The sequence below is a fragment of the Aythya marila genome (genome assembly GCF_965140915.1).
Source record: "Aythya marila genome assembly, chromosome: 4".
Lineage (NCBI taxonomy): Eukaryota > Metazoa > Chordata > Aves > Anseriformes > Anatidae > Aythya > Aythya marila.
Window position 1 is genome coordinate 59,626,047 of NC_139045.1, and position 19,436 is coordinate 59,645,482.

The 19,436-nt window shown below is 32.9% G+C and overlaps 1 protein-coding gene across 3 annotated transcripts in view; it reads right to left on the minus strand.

Moving 5' to 3' along the window:
- SLIT2 (slit guidance ligand 2) overlaps nucleotides 1–19,436 on the minus strand; it is a 277,555-nt gene that overhangs the window by 17,920 nt on the left and 240,199 nt on the right. For all 3 annotated transcript variants that reach the window (XM_082759741.1, XM_082759740.1, XM_082759742.1), the window contains 7 exons: nucleotides 18,558–18,682; nucleotides 18,332–18,429; nucleotides 16,815–16,954; nucleotides 5,504–5,597; nucleotides 3,039–3,176; nucleotides 2,705–2,945; nucleotides 2,248–2,378 (listed from right to left, as the gene is read on the minus strand). In XM_082759741.1, the coding sequence (XP_082615867.1) occupies nucleotides 2,248–2,378; nucleotides 2,705–2,945; nucleotides 3,039–3,176; nucleotides 5,504–5,597; nucleotides 16,815–16,954; nucleotides 18,332–18,429; nucleotides 18,558–18,682 (967 nt within the window). The remainder of the gene's footprint in view (nucleotides 1–2,247; nucleotides 2,379–2,704; nucleotides 2,946–3,038; nucleotides 3,177–5,503; nucleotides 5,598–16,814; nucleotides 16,955–18,331; nucleotides 18,430–18,557; nucleotides 18,683–19,436) is intronic.

Consider the following 19,436-nt stretch of genomic DNA (forward strand, 5'->3'; position numbering starts at 1 on the left):
TTTACAACTTAGCAACCTTTCACACTACAGTATTTAAAAGGATGATAGCAACACAGAACATGTGTTTTTATAGAAAGAGGTCATTATTCCAGGGAAGTATAAAACATAATGTGTAAAGAGCATGTGTTTATTAAAAGCTTCTAGTTTTTAACTGTTTCACTGGTAAAATTTACTGCAGAAAGAGGAACTCTCCTAGCTAAGAGTGGTTTAAATTAAAGGGGAAATAAACACAAAGCGTATCTGTGCAATATTTCCTGCCAATGCACTTACATTACTTTTAGCCCATTTCCCATTGGAGAATTAAGAGCTGAATGCATAGATCCTAATGAAAAGCTGTAAAAAAAAACTGATTTAAAGCTTCTGGAACTCTGTAGAAGAATAATGATTTGTGAAGAAATATTCCCATATTTCCAATAAATATATGATGAAAACTGCTTTACAAAATGAATAGGTTTATATATATATATATATATATATATATTTATATATATATATATAAAACAAACAAACAAAAACATTTATAATTTAAAAATGGATGTCCAGACCAAACAAAACCCAAGTGGATCAACTTTTCCAAATTAACCATATTCAATGAATTCATGTTCATTATTGATCTAGGCACTGCCATCATCTTACCTTGTTACTCATATTTACTTACGAGTGTTTTGGGGATGATGGCTCTTTCTGCAGATTGGTAAAAGCAGTTCTCATTCACTCTACAAAGCTAGACTTCTGTTACTGTTCATTCTCCATATTTATCATGATTAAATCATCTGTTTGCAACTGTGTTTTATTGCTACTACAAGCACATCTGCAGGCTTTACAGCTCCCGCTTGACTCCTTCTTAATGCACCATTTCTTGACTGCCATTTATGTAATAAAACTTTATTTTAACTTGGTTTAATCTCTCTAGTCTTAGTTGTTGTTTGTTTTTGACATCTGTTTCAGGCATCTCGTCTTTGCTTAGTGAAGTACGGATTGCCTTATTCTTTTCTGCAATTTTAAATTTCTGTTAAATACTTAGATTCTCTGTAAAGTCAAATCCTATTTTTAATATATGACAACATATACAATTAAAATACATATAGTATTTCCAAAGGCTAAACCATCTCATGGAACTGTAAACAACGTTTTAAATCATATATTGCACCAGAAAACAGAAGCAATCTTCAGACCCTTCTTGTAAAATGATATGATTTTATTAATCAACTTATTTACTTATTTTTTTTTTTCCTGTAGAACACTACTAAAACCACAGTTCCCTTGCTGTTATTACCTAAGAAAGTTTAGCATTGTTTCCCTGCTACAGAGACTTAAGATTTTGATTTTATATTGCCATTTGGGTGCAATCATTTCTAAAAATCATTTACTTTCAATGTTATGTCAGAACAGTGTCAACTACTAGAATCTCCAGCAAGTGACTACTCACTAGATATAGTTTTACAATGCAAGATATGTAAATACAGAAAAAATAAGATTTGGGGAAAACTATATTAATACTCCCCAATTACTTCTGAATCTATTTGAAACAGCAGGCAGATCAATGACAAATTGATGCCTGTTGTCTTTTTGTTCACTCTTGCAATGTCTGTATGCAAATCCTTGAAAAGAGTGACAAGAAAACCTGGGAAATTCAGTTAGTATTTTTTTCAGAAAATCAGATAAATTTGACTTTAGAAACAGATGTGGATTCTATCTCTTGATGATTCTGGAAGCAAAAAACATGTATTTTTCAAGCGTAGTGCCTTTTTTAGAATTAAATTTTTAGCTTTCTCCTCCCTTGCCAGGAAAAGTCCCACTTTTTAAGACTGCCTAACACAGAAAAGAAGACAAACTAAGCTGCCATTTCATTTCTGCTTATGCAGTATAGTTCTGCACTTTACCCTGCACACTAGAAAACTATTTGGCAGTAACATCATAGGAAAAAAAAAAAAAAAACAACAAAAAAACACTTTCACATTTTTTACACAAATGTATAAATATTCTGCTGTAAGGCTAACTCTTACTCAGTTTTAATGGATCAAATAAGGTATTATCTTTTTGACATACATGCATTATTTTCCAAGCAAAATCATGTCTTTTGGCAATGTTTTAATTATAAAATATCTGACTATACATTAAATAGCATGTAGTAGTTCTTTTAACGATCTATTCAAAATATGTGATTTTGATATAAAAAATTAAGACATTTTTTGTTTCAGTTACTTTTTTTTTTTTTTTTTTTTTTTTTTTTTAATCTGTGTTCACCTGTAAATTGCAGAGGCTGGATAAGATCCTGTGTCGTAACTAACCCTCACTCTACCACGGTACAGCTCTACTGCTATGTGATCTTTATCGCCTTTGTAGAGAAGGATCCCACTGTCTTCATCCGTGGCAATCTAATTAAAAGAAAGAAACACTTAGAAAGAACTAAAAATATTAAATCAAAATGCTGTAGTAAGTGAATTTCTGAATTTACTGCTATAGCCTATTACTTTACTGTAAAATTCTTCCTTCATTGACAACATGACAAAATTCTTTCTGTTCCAATCAATAAGCCCATCTACTTCAGTATGATAGAGTTATTCTATTATTTTTATATATTTTTAGCTCAAACTGTGAAAAGCTGTTTAAGTGAGCCAATACATTTTGGGTATTTTTCCACACTATGAGAGATCATTTACACCATTTTCCAGATCAGAATCTGCAACAGAAATAATCTTACCTGCAGAGTGATATTGGTCTGGGGGCGTATCTTAGCTGAAGGAATTTGTAGATAGGATTCTTTGTTGACAAAATTTATACTGATCAGTTTTTCACATTTTTCACCCTGGTAGCCTGATAAACACTGGCAGATTGGTTCACTCTCTTTTATAATACACTGGGCTCCATTTTGGCATTCATAGTTATCACAAGGACTGGTGCGAGGTAAAACCATTGGCGGTGAAAACTCACAAAACAAGCCACTAAATACAAATAGAAAAATCAGTATTTCAAAAAAATAAAATGTGACTTTTAGAAAGACATACATGTTTTTATTGTCTTCAGATCTTCCTCACCTGTATCCTTCTGGGCAAATACATGTATACCCATTAACTGCATCAGTACACTGTGCTCCATTTTTACATTTGTTGTCCTGGCAGTCATCAAAGTCAATATCGCAATGTTCACCTATGTATCCAGGTGTGCAGTCACATCTGTGAAACAGGAAAGCAGGTTGGATAACACAGTGCCTCTTAATAATAGTGTGTTTATGACAAAGATAAGGACCTACTGAATTGTTTAAAACTTGAGGAAAAAAAATCATTGCTGTGACTTTGTATATAAAAACTATGTAGCTTAATCATGTTATTATTTGGAGAGTCTACAGTGCATGGAATCCAGGTTTGCCAGTTACACATGCTTACTCATTATCTGACATTATATCAAATAATTTGTGTCTTAAAATCTAGAGAGCCCTCATGAATCATTTTGACAGTTCTTGGAATTTATGAGTAATGCAGAAAGTTAAGGGATGTGGTAAGTGGCTGTGAACACTAAAAATAATCAGTTATGTTTAGTTGCTGAAACTGAGAAAAATAATCCAAAGTTTCTATTATACTGATGGATATTTCCTTTGTCAACTGAGCAACTAGGATTGGGCCAATGATTCATTTATTCAGTTTATAGGTTATTCATAGCTTCGCCCCTCCCCCCCCCCCCCCCCAAAAAAAAAAAAGCTCAACCAGACCGATAGCTGCATGGTTAGTGAACTAACGGTAAGTCTCAAAACACACCCTAACCCTTCCCTGAGACCCAAATCCCCACTGGACTAGAAATTTCACATTATCAAAATAGTGTGTAAATTTTTTTTTTTTTGCTATTATTATTTTACTCATGCAACTCTCACTGTTAATGTTAATGGCATTCCTGCAAGGAATTCTCATGTTAGATTGAGTGAATGCTCAGAACTCTGTGAAAAATGAATGGAAAAGATTACTAATTCATACATTCACATGCTCTTCTTTTTATTAAGATGTATGTGATTGATTTCATTAGACTCTGTGATTCCCTTCTTGATGTTGTTTCTTCTTGTATCTATTTGAGGAGCGTCTGAGGGAGCTGGGCTTGTTCAGCCTGGAGAAGAGGAGGCTCAGGGGTGACCTTATCGCTCTTTTTAGGTACCTCAAGGGAGGCTGTAGCGAGGTGGGGGTTGGCCTGTTCTCCCACGTGCCTGGTGACAGGACGAGGGGGAATGGGTTTAAGTTGAGCCAGGGGAGTTTTAGGTTAGATGTTAGGAAGAACTTCTTCACTGAAAGGGTTGTGAGGCACTGGAACAGGCTGCCCAGGGAAGTGGTGGAGTCACCATCCCTGGAAGTCTTCAAAAGACGTTTAGATGTAGAGCTTAGGGATATGGTTTAGTGGAGGGCTGTTAGCGTTAGGTTGGAGGTTGGACTCGATGACCTTGAGGTCTCTTCCAACCTAGGAAATTCTGTGATTCTGTGATTCTGTAAGAGTTGCTCTAAAGAGCAAAGAGTCATTTCAAATAGCTGTGTAATGTTAAATTAAGTACTTCAATAAAATATGTCCCAATTTTTATTCAGCAAATATGAATAAGAAAATGGAATGAGAATATAAGGCACGCTATTAAAAAGCTAAGTGAGATACATGCTTGAAGCTAATGCATGTGTTAGCTTCTGATTTAAAATCTCAGAAAGTGAGATTTTAAAGATGGAAGATTAATGAACTGGGCAGTCAAGTATAACATACCAAACTAGGCTTATTGAAATGACATGAAGATAATAAACATAACACAGACAAATTTAAATCCAATAAGTTTTTTATTTTCCAGTTTAAAACTATCAACTTCATTTCATTTTCATATGAATATTTGATATAATTGAATATTTTTTGCCACATTTTAATAACACATTGTTTCATAAGTAGTTGGAATGATTATCAATCCTAGATAAGCTGATTCTGGGACAAGAACATAATGTGCATAAAACATGTGCGAAAGCTGCAGGTTTCCTAAATTTATTAACCTAAAGCCTATTAAAAACACTTTTAAGTATGTGTACTAATTAATTATAAGGATATGGTATAATTACAGATTAGTTTTCTTGGGAATTAACTTTATTTTATATCTTTCAGTGTACCTTCCTAATAACCTCTTTCACAATTAATTCTCAGAAAGCAGTATAATAATTCCACTTCAGTTCAATGTAATTATTTTCCTATTGGCTAAGCTACTACAAAGGTTTTGTATAGACAGTTACATAGACTAAACACTCTATATTTTGTTCCTCTTTAAATTCTGAATGAAATTAGAACTGTTAAGGATCTTTTAATTCCGTAAACATATTTAAGTTAATAATGTAGATCTACCTGAAAATAAATGGGTCTATACTACCACAATATTTGATTATAATTGAAATCGGTATTTTGACAATAGAACTTATTTCCACTAAAAGAAAAGAAGTTGAACAGGATAAATAAATAGAAATTTAGACTCAGCTAGACCATGACAATATTTTAAACTTACTTGTAACCTTTGGGTGTCAATATACACTTTGAGTCATGTTGGCAAGGATTCAGGTTTTGAGCACAGAAATCTAGTTTCTCCTCACAGAGCTCACCTGAAATGTAACGTATGTTGTCAACTCAGTGAAAACACCACAGTGACCTGAAAATAATTGTATTTTAAAAGTAACTGCTATGATTTTTTTTTTTTTTGTTAACACTAAAAAAATACATACCTCATGATATAATGAATAAATTTCACACAGAAATATTGATTTGTACTGTAAGTTGTTACTGTTAATACAACTGTCTGACAATATAATTCCAATTACCCAGCAATGAAAACTTGCTTTCTACTTTTTCCTAATTGACACTCCAATATATCACAATAATCTGTTGTCATAATATGTCATAATATACCCGTTCTGTGAAAAAAAAAAGAAAAATAATTCCCTGCTGTTAGAAGCTTAACATGGGCTGGGTAATCTATACAATATTTTAATATGGTTAAAATAGGATCTCATTGCAACTTTTTGAAAAGTAAACACTTATAGATACGTAAACAGATAACTAATGTCTTGTTCCCTAACTAATCAGAAGATACCATGAATAATGTCCTGGTTTACCACTGGTTTGTAAAAGAAGTATAATTATTCTAGCATCCATAAGAAGAATATTTTAAACCCTATACCTGATGAATTTAGAGACTCGTATTGGGACCTAATACTATGGAAGGAGCAGGGTTGCTCCTTGTTATTTGTCAAGTGAGTAAAGAAATTGAACAGTGCACCAAAATGAGGAAGAAAAGAGCAGAAGATAGCAGATGTCTTCAGTGCTCAAGTCAAACTTTAATTCAGGAAGAACAATACTTAGCAATCCTCAGTTTTACCCAGCTAAGTGTGGTGCTGGCCAGCAGCATAGCTAGATCACAGCATGTTTAAGGCCGCCTGCCTTTAAGGCTGCCTGCTCCAACCCTCTGCTCAAGCACAGCCATCCATAGCAGGCTACCCAGGACCATGTTCAGGCAGCTTCTGAAGATCTCCAAGGAGGAGACTCCACAGCCTCTCTGGGCAACTTGTGCCAGTGCTCTGTCACCTGCACACCACAGAAGTGCTGCCTGATGTTTAGACAGAAACTCCCATGTTCCAGTTCGTGCCCACTGACTCTTGTCTGGGCAGTGGCCACCAATGAAAAGTGCCCGAATGAGCAATCAATATCTGCTGGAAGGCAGTACAGTACTGAGGATGAGGACAGCATCATCATCAGTGCAGTGTAGGAAAGAAGAAAGGCAGACCACTTAGGGACACATCTTGGGTAGAATCACAAACAGGTGGATTGGAAAAAGGCAGAAAGGTATAGGATAATAACATCAAAATGGAGTTTTAGAGCAGGAATATGAATTAAGATATCTTCCAAAATACATATGCACGTATATGTGTATGAACCAGCTCATCAGCTACTACTGTCATTAAGCAATAAGGTTTCTAACATCTTAAAGTGCTCCTTGTCAATTTCTCAGAGTGCTTAGCACAACACAAACTACCCTCTGTCTTACATGGGCTTCTCTGGCATCACAGAAGTACACATAATAATAAACTGAAAGCAACAGTAGATGGTTAAATGTCTATTTTTCTTGTCTTTTTTTTTTTTTTTTTTTTTTCCCCTGGGGTTGGGGGGTGAGGAGGGGCAGCTTCAACTGATCCTCCCTAGAAAGCTGTCATTTCCACAGCAAGCATACTTACATACCATTGTTTAAGACTACACACTATCATGACTACTCAAGACCTCACATATTATTTCCAGAACTTATTTCTTAGGATATGTAAAATTTATTTCAAACAATAGAAAAATAAATAAAATTTAGAGTTGAGGAACAGTCCCCATTAGCAGCAATGACAGAGAAAAAGGCAAAACTGAACAAGAGCTAAGATGGTTAAACAAGAGCATAAAAACACATCATTAATATATATGTTGAAGTTCTATAAGGCATGGAACCTCGCAATAACATGGAACATGGATAAAAAAAGAAAAACTGCTACAAAATTGCATCACAGCCCTCCAGCAGGGAAAAAAAAAAAAAAAAACAACAAATAAATAAATAAGATCCAAACTGGTTCCACTGGTTCCATACAAAGGTTTAAAAAACAAGAACAAAAAAAAATATAGCACCTTACCAATTTGCAAGTAGAGTATTTTCCATACAAAACTAAATAAGCTTTGAATTAACATAAGACAATGGTATTCAAGCACAGGCTATTTAGCAGACCTTGGGAAAGCTGTCAATGTGATAGTAAATATATTTAGGAAATTGAATGAAGATCAAATACAGGCCACTGAAGATGACTAATACACAGGATTTAAATTCTATCCTCAAAGCCTCTTCAAAATCTCTATGGACTTACTAGTCTTGAAGCGTGAAACTGTTATGGCTAGGTCAGCGCACAAAGAATCCTGAAATACCAGGGATTCTTAGCATCCCATGATATATCAAACAAAAAACAGATCCGTTTCTCTTTTCAAAGGGTTTTGTTTGAAAAAAACAACCACAAACAAACAAACAAAACTAAAACACCACTAGTTCTTAATTTATACTGTTAATATATTTATCTTCTGAGTGGAGCTTTTCTGTAATGAAAACATAACTGTTTGAGGAAAAGTAAATAGAAAAAGTAAGTAGAAATACATGACATGGAATCTGAATCACTGAATAATAGCTTCCTCATAAAGTAACATCTTTTAGCATATTGAATAACCAATGTATTATTCAGAATTTAACTGAGACAAAGGTGAAGACAAGAAAATAATTTTGTTGAAATGAAGAGAGTGATGAAAGTGAAAAGCTCACTGAAGGAAATACCAGGTTTATCTAGTTATGCTTCTTGGCCTTACTGGAAGGAAATGTCAGAGAGTTCTCTGATTTTAAAAAAACATGACATGTTTTTAAAACCATTCTACAAAATAATGTAAAACAATTGCGAAAAAAAGTCTTAGGTCAAGGAAGCTTACTACCAATGTTATACTCATAACAATACCAAGCCTGTTGTAACTGAGCTTGGCTAAGTAACCATGTTTTTGAAGATGACGATGGGAACATTATTGTACACAGAAAAAAAAAAAAAAAAAGCAACAGACTAGTTTGTTTAAAAATAATCAGTACATAAAGTGTCAAAAAAAAAAAAAAAGTTCCAAAACTTAATTAGAAACAGTTGTAACTGTTTTCATGAGATATCTGAAAAGCTATGGAGTCTGCTTTCTGGTACGTAGTAGCACTAAAACCAGTGGAACTGTGTCATCGACATAGTCTGAATGAAGACCCTCCAACATCAAAACTGGAATATTTGCTGAGATTTTACCACTAGATATAGATGATGTTTCAGATTTAAACAGTCAGACAGCACTATTCAATATTGATAATGTGTTGTGTGCAACCAAAGATATAAGTTGCTAGATTCACAGGTTAGTTTTTGTTTCCTCTGCATATGTTAATACACTTATGATTTGATGAGATTATAAATCGTAGAAAAAAATAACTTTGGATTTTCCAATATATAAAGGCATATAGTATAAGAAATGATAAAGAACAATGCAATGATATGAAAAATGATTTACATCATTGCTATTTTGCTAGTTGGGCAATAAATTTAAAATATAATTATATAAAGGAACGTGACCCAGTATATTTCTGAATGAAGAGAAGAGCTCTAAGACAAATGAACATGGGCTGCTGAATATTACAGCACATTGAAAATTACAGACAAGCTTACTGAAGAAACAAGCATAAAATCACCAGTGTATTAGCAAAACTGAGTATGATATTAGAATATAAATTAGAGAAATGATTTAAAAGAAAGTATGGTCAATTTTAATCATCATAATCAGTTTTTTGCTAGAATACTTATTAATTGCTCCAAAACTAAAATACATACTGTAGAATTATGGGTAATTACTAGCACAGTAGGATATTTACACAGTAAATATGTGTACATATTTATCTGTTCCAGCTTCTGAACTTGCCTGCCATAAATTGTGAGTTAACTTCTGCAGTCTGTTTTATAAGCTAGGTATTATAGTCCAAGTGTTTGATTTGGTGTCTCTGTTAATTACTTCTGACTGAAATAGTTAACAGACTGTGGGAATGGTTAGGAAACATTATTGCTACTTAACAAAATATATACAGAAATTTCTGCATTTTTATGAAGTCTTCAGTTTAGCAAACAGTAGACAACAAAGTATTTAAAGTACTGAGCTCACTATTCACAAAAGACAAAAATATCTACTCTACAAGGGATAATTTAGCTTATTTTTTTCACAGCTACAGAAGGATGAAGTTTATAGTATTTAACTTTTTTTTTTTTGAATTGGAAAATATTTTTGGAACTTAATTTTAAAGTAAAATTCTAAATGTGATTCATTGCTAGACTTTTCCTGACTTTTACCATTGATTACCTCTGTTCATATAAGTCTCATGTTTGTAGATATGCAAGATGGGGCTTATTATTTTAACATTTTAAATTATTTTGCATTTATGCTGTTTGGCAGAAAAAACAAAAAACAAAAAACTTTAGGCAAATAAGCTTTAAGACGCTAAAGGAAAACAGAACGATGGATCATCTGCTCCAGTGGGGGGATTGGACTAGATGATCTTTCAAGGTCCCTTCCATTCCCTAGCGTTCTGTGATTCTATGATCATAGACTAGAATCACTAATGGCAGTGATCAAACTATCAAACAATCTAAGCAAGTGGCTTAGATTGCCAAGGATGTATACTCCCTCTTCATGAAAATGCAGCCAGAATATTTTAATATATTTCAAATGACTGTACTATTATATATTATGAGCTTGACTATTAATCTTCATGAAACAGAAAATTTTACATGTGATGAAAAGCAAGGGTTGCAAAGGTATTGTTTTATTCTTAGAAGTTGTAACGTTAATGTGCAATTCTTACAAGACTAAGGATTATGATCCTGATCTAATAAAATAATTAGAATTTTAATCAAGTTTTATATGGTATGATTTGCATTTTATTTGCATGTTTAAACTTTAGGCAGGTACTTATCTGGTTACCAACTGAATTGAAAATGGTAACTTAGCTCCTTACTGTAGCAGCTAGAAGGCAATGTAATGAAGTTTTGAAAGATATGAAACTAGAATTTACATCTGTGTCTAAGGCTTGCCTAAACTGAGATGATTACTTAAAATAATCCTGTTTTCCTACAACTGTCACAATTCAAAAGATGTATGCCATGATAAAACTGAGTGATCCTTCAAGCAAGTTATAGACCGATAATTGACTTTCATGTTCAGCTGGCAAGAAAATACAAGCATTTATTACACACATCTGCTTAACTTTGATGCTGAACTTAGTTCATATCTCTGAGTAATTTGTTTGTGAGAAATGTATTCTTGATAAAATCAGTAATTTTAACATGTTATAGTTCACACTTGTGTCATACATTTACAACGGCTACAGTTCTGTTTAGGACTCATGGCCTTTCTACCTTTTATCACGTTGTAAAGACATGCAAAATACAAGCAAGCCAAATTATACACAAATAACATCTGTTTCAACTTGAAATTGGGACTTGAGTCTTTCCACAGTAGCATCTTCAGTTTACTTTCCATTTAAAAAGCCATTTTTTCATGGACATAGGAAATAAGGTTGGGTTTTTGTTTGTTTCATTTACAAAAGAAAATCCTAAAATATTTCAGTTTACACTGCTGGAAATCAGTGACAAAGCAAATTTTATCCATAAGTCACTGATGTCGAACAAGTTATTGTAATCTGCTTGGCTGATTTACGATTAAACATACAAATATATTTGCAAGTATAACAAAGAACTCAGTTCTTATATTTCTCTAAACTGAGCTTTCACTTCTTCTAGTTTTCCTCATGTTAAATACTTTTTATATAATCAAACAGTTTCAATACAGGGACAGTAACAGAACACTATAGACATAAAAACTTAGGAAGTGACAAGGGGGAAAGAAAAAGGGGGGGGCTACGTTTTTTGTCCAAATAACAACAGTAAAAGGCAAATAGAGGAACATGTCTAAATTGAACACAACCTTAACCATGGAACACCTACAGTTGGAATTACTTTCTGGAAATGTCTGTTTCACTCCATCAGTTGCAGAGGGTGTTTAGACTCTGAATTTAAGTTGTAAGAATAATTCTCCAGATGTCTAAAATAACCAAAATTGATGGTATACTTGCAGATTTGCTCAACATGCTGTTTAGTGGTTAATGAGAAAGATTTTTCATTACTAGTGAAATATTATATTGTTTTATAGACAGCACAATAGGTTTATCAAATTAACTTGATAGCAAATACACTACAAGATGACTTGACTCATTTGTTTTCAGAACTATACAGTTAGTTGTAGAAGTATAAATAACTTTATATAAATATAACTTCATATATATATTGTTATGGATAATGTTATTTTTCAGATTGAATAAACCAGCTTGTACAGAAGATACTTTAACTCTGTTAGTGAAATAGGTGTTAGGCAGAAACTTTTAAAACTAAAAAGATCATGAAAAAGATCATGAACATCCAAAGTTAGTGTCATAAAAATTTCCACCATTACTTTTCCTATAGAATAGTCTGAGCTTAATGTGTTCATTTCAAATATTTTAGATATTTATGGCAAAAAAATCACAGATATGATAAGAAAGGGGATTGCCATTTTATACTCCAGAAAAATTTCTAGTACCATCATCTAATGAAGAAATTACAGAAAAACAGTACTATATAATACAGAATACGTTAGAATGGAACCAAGGTATGTTTTAAAAATAATGAGACTAAAGATTTCAGAAGATCACCATGTAAACCTTTTTGTTAGTCCTATCAGGATGCACAAATTTCTAATATATCTGGAAAAAAAAAAAAAAGACAGTGAAAGTAGTGTTAAAGTACTCCTGCACAGCGATCTGTAGCTTAAACAAGATTCTTTTGACATCTATTCACAGCTAGATCAAGGTGCCTGATTTGAGGATTTGTAGTGAGCTTTCTAAATTATACCTATATACGATTCATTTGATCTTATTTAAGAACTGAAATCCATGCACCTTTAAGGAAAGGAAAGTGAAAAAAAAACAAAGTAAGTGAAAATAGGCTTAAAAGACAACTGACCTTTTTCCACTTCATTCAGATTAGCAGCTTGCAGTGACAAAGACAGAAGAGACAAGAGACTTTTTACATTGTAATACAACAGCATAGCACATTAAGCTAATGCACAACTATAGCAGCAAGAGAGGTTGATATAGCAAAATGAAGCAAGCTTCAGAGTCTCACCTACAGCAGAGCAAAACAAACAGAAAAGGTAAGAAGTACATGCCACTGGTGGCATAGGAAAGGTTTTACTTTTGGATCGGTTAGATCTGTGATCTAATGACTGATGGCAATGAACAAGAGAAATGATCATCTGTAATCTATAGAATGTACATAAAATGACCTGATGTTTACTAGACTGAGTTTAAAATAAAGAAGATGATAATGTTAAGAGAATAGCAGAGTTAAAGAGTGCAGGACATAGTGATGCATTTTAAATGATTTATTTCTCAAGGTTTCATCAGACAGTCTGAATGTCTGATGATTGCATTTATTTCCTGTTACTTCACAGTTCCAGTTTGTGATCTTAAGAAAGCTCACAGTATCATGCAAATACCTTTCTTGTCTTTCCACCTGTAACTGTGGATTCCCAGTTCTTAAGCAATAATATAAGCTAATAGGCTTTTATATATCTCTCTCTATATATATACGTACTATATATATATATATACATAGATATTAAAATCAACAATGCTTAATTGAGAAGTGTCAATTTTCACCAGATTTTTATAAAAGGAAAAAATTAAAGGTTTGGTTTTGCACTATAACATTCCCTATAACTTTTTTTTTTGTTTTGTATTTTTTTACATGTATTTCCAGAGGTGAGATTCCAGTAATTCTTCTACATAAAATTAAAACTTTAAATAACAATGATTTACAATTCATACCAACAAGTTCCAACTGACTTCTTTCATATATTATGCTGTGTGAAATATAAAGCATGTTTGTAGATAACCATTTACTCAAAAAAAAAAAAAAAAAAAAAAAATAGTTCTGGGCTGGTGCACTTCCACATCCAGTGTATATGTTCTGTGACATCTTGAACATAAACAATTCAACGTATGTCCAATAAAATTAAAAGAGAATTGTCTATGGTGGTATTTTTCTGTTATATACACTGTCCAAGCCTCCAGCACCTTACAGCCCATGGACTTTCTGAGCTAGAGATACCTTTGTATTTAAAAATACATATATTTTTTCATCTGCTGAATATATAGACAGTTTTCCTGACGTTTAGTTTATTTTTGCCCAGCTAGTACAGGAATTCATCAAGTGAAAAATACCTTCCATAAAAACAAAACAAAAAAACACACCACATTAGCAATATGCAAATCTGGCTTTAACCTGTAAGAACAGATACCAAGATCTAAATGCTTATAAAGTTCCTCATGAAAAATCACTGTATCTATACTTGTCAGGGATTTTGTTACTTATCTTTGAAACAAAGCTATTGGCTAGATAAAAAAATGTTACAAATAATTTGGTATCGCATAAACAGTAGCGGCAACTGTAAGATTACTTTGTATTCTGAACACTACCATTTCTAGAACCCAATGTGTCCAGACCACTGTCAGTTTAGCTCTTAACGCTCCAAGTTATTTAATTACTATGCAAGATCAGGGATGACAGGTGTAAAGACCAGCTTAATGTTTTACATTTTCTCCTTACAATTTATCTGGATTAAAACTAACTTAAGATCTCACACCTTGTGACTATCTTCAGATGCTTTGTAAGACAGTGTACTGTAGAATTCTGCACTGTATCCTGTAGAATGAAAAAAATGAAATTTTGCTACAACTTATGTCCAATTTATCTATGAAATGAGGCTCTGGTCTTGCATGTGTGTCTGTTTTTGATAAGGTGTTAGAACAATCTAATGAGATAGTGTAAAATCTCAACAGTTTTTGAGAACAAAACAGTTAAACTTACTGATTACCAATAGATTGTTTTGTTTTATTTTTGAGCTGATGAGAAGATTCTCACCTATTCGCATGACTTACTGATTTCAGTAACAATTATGACTAGGCATCGAATCTCTAAAAGCAAATCTGTTTTTCTACAAGGATTACTGTTAGGAAACAAGAACACTTGCCATATAAACTCATAGCATTTTCCCTTTAGAGTTAGGCACAAACTGTTCTACAGCAACAGCAGGCTCCTCAAAGAAAAGTAATCGCCACTTCCTCAGTGATGAGTCAAATTAAAAAATACACTTTCTTGTATTTTAACTAAAAACAAAACTGCAATACATCAAGTTAAATATTTTACAAATCCTTATGCTTCCCTTTTTGGTCTAACCATATATATATATATATATATATATAAATGCTACAATTGAAGTTTCAATTGTAAATGTAAACCACACATTTCAATTACAATACTACAGAAATACAAGAAGCACACTTAATCAAAATTTTAGGCTAGCACACATAAACCACATAAACATAAATTTTGTATCCACTCATGGGTATTTAAGGCAAAGCAGTCCTTCCCATGGGATATTGTGAATACAACAAGCTATTGGCCCTAGCAGTCCAAATGCACCTAGAGCGATGTCAAAAATGAAGAAACAGGTAACAGGCCAAAAAAACTGCGAAGCTGCTGAGGAGAAATGGACGTGCAAATGAACTGTCTGCTATTTAATAAGTACATGAAACGTCCTAGCATGATATCACCAAACAGGAAGACTCAGCTGGTGTGACTGGTTTGCTCTCTACCATCCTACACAGGAGAGTATCTAATCCTTTTTAAAGGAGATGGCAACTGAATCTCGGGAATCTGAAGCTTGACTCAGACATGGCTAAAATATTAATAATCCGAGAAATAACAAACATCTAACACTACTTATTGAAGCTGTTACCTGTTATTTTTTTCTAAGGCTTGAATTGTCAGTTGCTTCTAGGTATTAAGGTAACAGTACCTGCCAAATGAGTATGGTTAAGCAGAAGGTTATGTCTAATTTTCCAGATGTGGACCACCCAGTTATTCTTATGTATCTTATTCTGTCGACTTAACCTTTTAACCTGTATTGCTTTAGGTATTGTGACTCATTCTGCATGAAGAAATTTTTTCCAAACATTTACTCAGAATAAGAACTGCACAAATACATATATTAGATTATGAAGTTGCATTTCTCTTACCGATGTTCTATCATTTTCACTCACTGTGGGTTTCCAAGATTTAAATACTGACTTTAAATTTGAATGCCCTAAATCATTTGGGTAATCCAGTAGGTTGCAGAACTAATGATGAAAATACCTTGGATTAAAAAGGTGCTAATTTTGTTTACAACAAATGAAATTACTTCATGAGTTCACCTCTCCTCAGAGTCATCCAATGCTCAAATGTACCATTCCCTGAGGACATTCAAAAGCTTATCTGACAGCCAAAATAGGATTAATTATAGTTACTATATAGGATGACTAGCTATATCTAATTCCTAGGTTATGGAGGATTTTACTTTTCTTTGTCATGTATTTCAAATCATGGTTTTGTGAATGGAAGCTCTGAATTCTTCTAGTGGTTCACTAGCTGACAGAAAATAGATTTCTAGAAAAACTGAACAACAGATCAACAGAAACAATAGATCTTAATTCTTGTTCTCCAGTGTTCCTGTTGTAATAGTTCCTAATTCTCACAGAGATTGTGAAAATAATCAAAAGAGACCCCATTTCAAAGAAAGAAAGGGTAATGCTTTGGCCTGGCTGCCAATTGATAGAAATGAACAATTTTGCACACTCTAATAATGCTATTTTCTTGTGTGCTAGAGCAGAAAGCATCACAATCTGCATTAATCTTTCTACAGGAGGGCAGGACAGCATCTAGGGATGCCAAATCCAGTTTCCTACTGGCACAGATGGATACTTTTTTGCCCTGGTAGCAGCTTGGACAATATAAAGCAAAAGAAGAATATTTTTCAGATTTCAACAACTAGGGAGATTCTTCACTGGACTGGTTGGTTTAGGTAAACAGATGTAAGGGACACATTTTGAAAGAACTTTGAAATATCAAAATGTAATTTCAAAACAGAGGAATTAACGAATGGGTGTAAAGTCTACTTTTGACTACAAGCCTTACTGAAGAAAAATATCGAGGGAAACTTGACTTCAAACCAATTGTAGAATGACCACTAATTCATCTGCAAACTGAAAAACATGACTGTTTCTCTATTAGGAATTCTTGAATTACCTGTAAATCTCTTTATACTCTTACCTGTATATTCAGGTGGACAGAGGCAAGTATAGTTATTGATTCCATCCACACAAGTAGAATTATTTTCGCAGTCATTGTCTTCACAGTCATCAACATTTATTTCGCAGTTTTCACCTTCAAATCCATCTGCGCAAGTGCACCTGTAAAACAGAAAATAAAACCAACCACACGAACTTTTTAGCTGGGGAGACCAGACAAGAAATACTGTAATTAATACATACATTAATTCATAATCACTATCCTCTCTAAAGGAAAATGGATGATATAATATTAAAAAAACATATAACAAACATTACCAAAATATTTTAACATGTTAATTTACAGAAAAAAAGCAACAATAACAATTTGTGCCTTTATTTTTAGTTAAAGGAGCTTAAATTTCATAACTGGGCACTCCTTTAGAAACACCTGTTACATTATAAAATGAGATTATATTTCTTTTATTTATTTTTGTTATTTTAAACACATGGAAAATTTAATTTAAACACATGGACAATTAAATGCACCATCATAAAGCTCTGTTTAAAGTTCCAAGTATTAATGTATTTACATGTATTAATGTAAAAACAAAGACTATATAAACTCTTCAAAACTGTAACTTTTATTTTGCTTTTACATATGTTTATGCAAAACAAATATATAAAAAGGTAGTAAATGTAAAAGGTCACTCAAATATGACCATGAATACATTTACATGCAATTTGCAGTATCTATAACTCCTGCAACTTTGATTATAAGATTGCTTTAATTTTCAAAATATGTAGTATTTAAACAAGTAAAATAAAAAGGTCAAATTCTGAGATGTGATTGTCACTTTAAATTCTAGAGGCATAATATTGAGATGTATATGCTTAATTTTTAATAGAAAACTAATCTTTGGGCAGAATTTAGAATAAAAAATAAGAATAATGTCTTAATGAATTGCAGGATAATGAATTGTTTCTTTCTGAAGTGTCATTTTTAACAAGCTTGAGGTGTAGATTATTAAATGACTAATAATTTCACAGAAGAATGCTAAAGAACTTTATTTCATGATTCATGAAGTACATCTGGAGTAATTGTACTGTGTGATTAAATAACTCAAGATTAAAAACGCTCACAGCATGTTTATCTGCTGGCATAGTGAGTTTCAAATGAATCATTAATTTTCTGTTTCACTGGGATTTACATTTTATCATTTACATGCTGTCTGTTGAAGTAATACACACAACAACAGATGAATTGTGAGATTTTTTTCAGCAGGGATCTAGCCAGCTATTAATTAGCATAATGGAGTCAATACTATGTTGTCTTGACCTGATAAGCCTCAACTAATCACAATCATTTGTTGTTTTTAACAGTTTCAGAGCTTTAGCTTTCCATGGACAGTAACATGTTCTGAAAACTTGAGAAGCACTGAAAACCTGATTTTGTGGTGCAATTAACAAAGAGAACCCAAAGATTAACACCGAAGTTATTTCATATACTATAAGAGTCAACAGATTTCCATTCTGATATTACAATTAAAAACAATTTACCAAAACCCATCTTTTTCTCCTTCTTTCAGATGACAAGTTCCACCATGGTTGCATGGGTTACTGATGCAGGCATGAATAGGAATATCACAATCTTGACCCTATGCAGGGAACAAGGACATCATTTAAGAAAATACAGACTCTAGTGGAGTAAATTAAAACTCCTTGTAAATGTTAAAAAGGAGAGGCTTACATTTCAGTAGTATTTTTTTCCTCTTCATTCACCTACCTTGAAACCATATGGGCAAGTACATCTATAGAAGTCAACTGGATCATTGTTGCAGGTTCCATCATTTTTACATGGATTCGATAAACAGGGGTTACACTTTGCAAGAATATTAACATCCAAGGGCCCTTAAAAATACAAATGTGATAGTCATAAACGAACTAACACTGATTTATACTTGACAGGATATATTTTTGCATTGCTCTAATTTTTAAAACAACGTTTGTATTTTAGACTGTGGTATTTCTACATGAATTGACTGTCCATAATTCCTCTAACGTGCCCAAATACATTTGTGGTTTAATTTTGTTCGTTTGATTTTTAATTATCATTTTTAAAAAAGTAAAAAGCTGACCTAAAAGTGATTCCTATATCCCCATTATCTGAAATCTGCACAGTTTTGATCCATGATAATTACCTTTCCTTTTTATTTAATGAAAAATACAATTTCAGCTTTTGTCCCTTTAGTGGGTAAAAATTGCCTATGAGAAAAAGAGCTATAGCAGTTTCTAATCCCTCCCTTGGTGGTATTACTGAGAACACAATTTTTAATGTTTTTGTGGTTTTTTTTTTTTTTTTAATTGTTTGTTTCAGGATCACATAGGACTAACGGCAAAAATGAACTGGCAGAATTACCTGTAAATTGGTCTAATGTCTGTGAACTATAATGTTTTGAACTATAATGTGAACTATAACTGTATTGTTCAAGCTATCTCACCATAAGTAGGTCTGTATTGCAGCTTGCTCTGTTACGAAGTCAGCCCAGTTCTTTACATTGCTGCATTAGTTGAGCCTCAAAATAGCCATAGACTATACCATGAATCTATGTGCAAATGAGGACTGCCATCAATGCCTGTGGTCGTGTTTCTTATATTAATGATT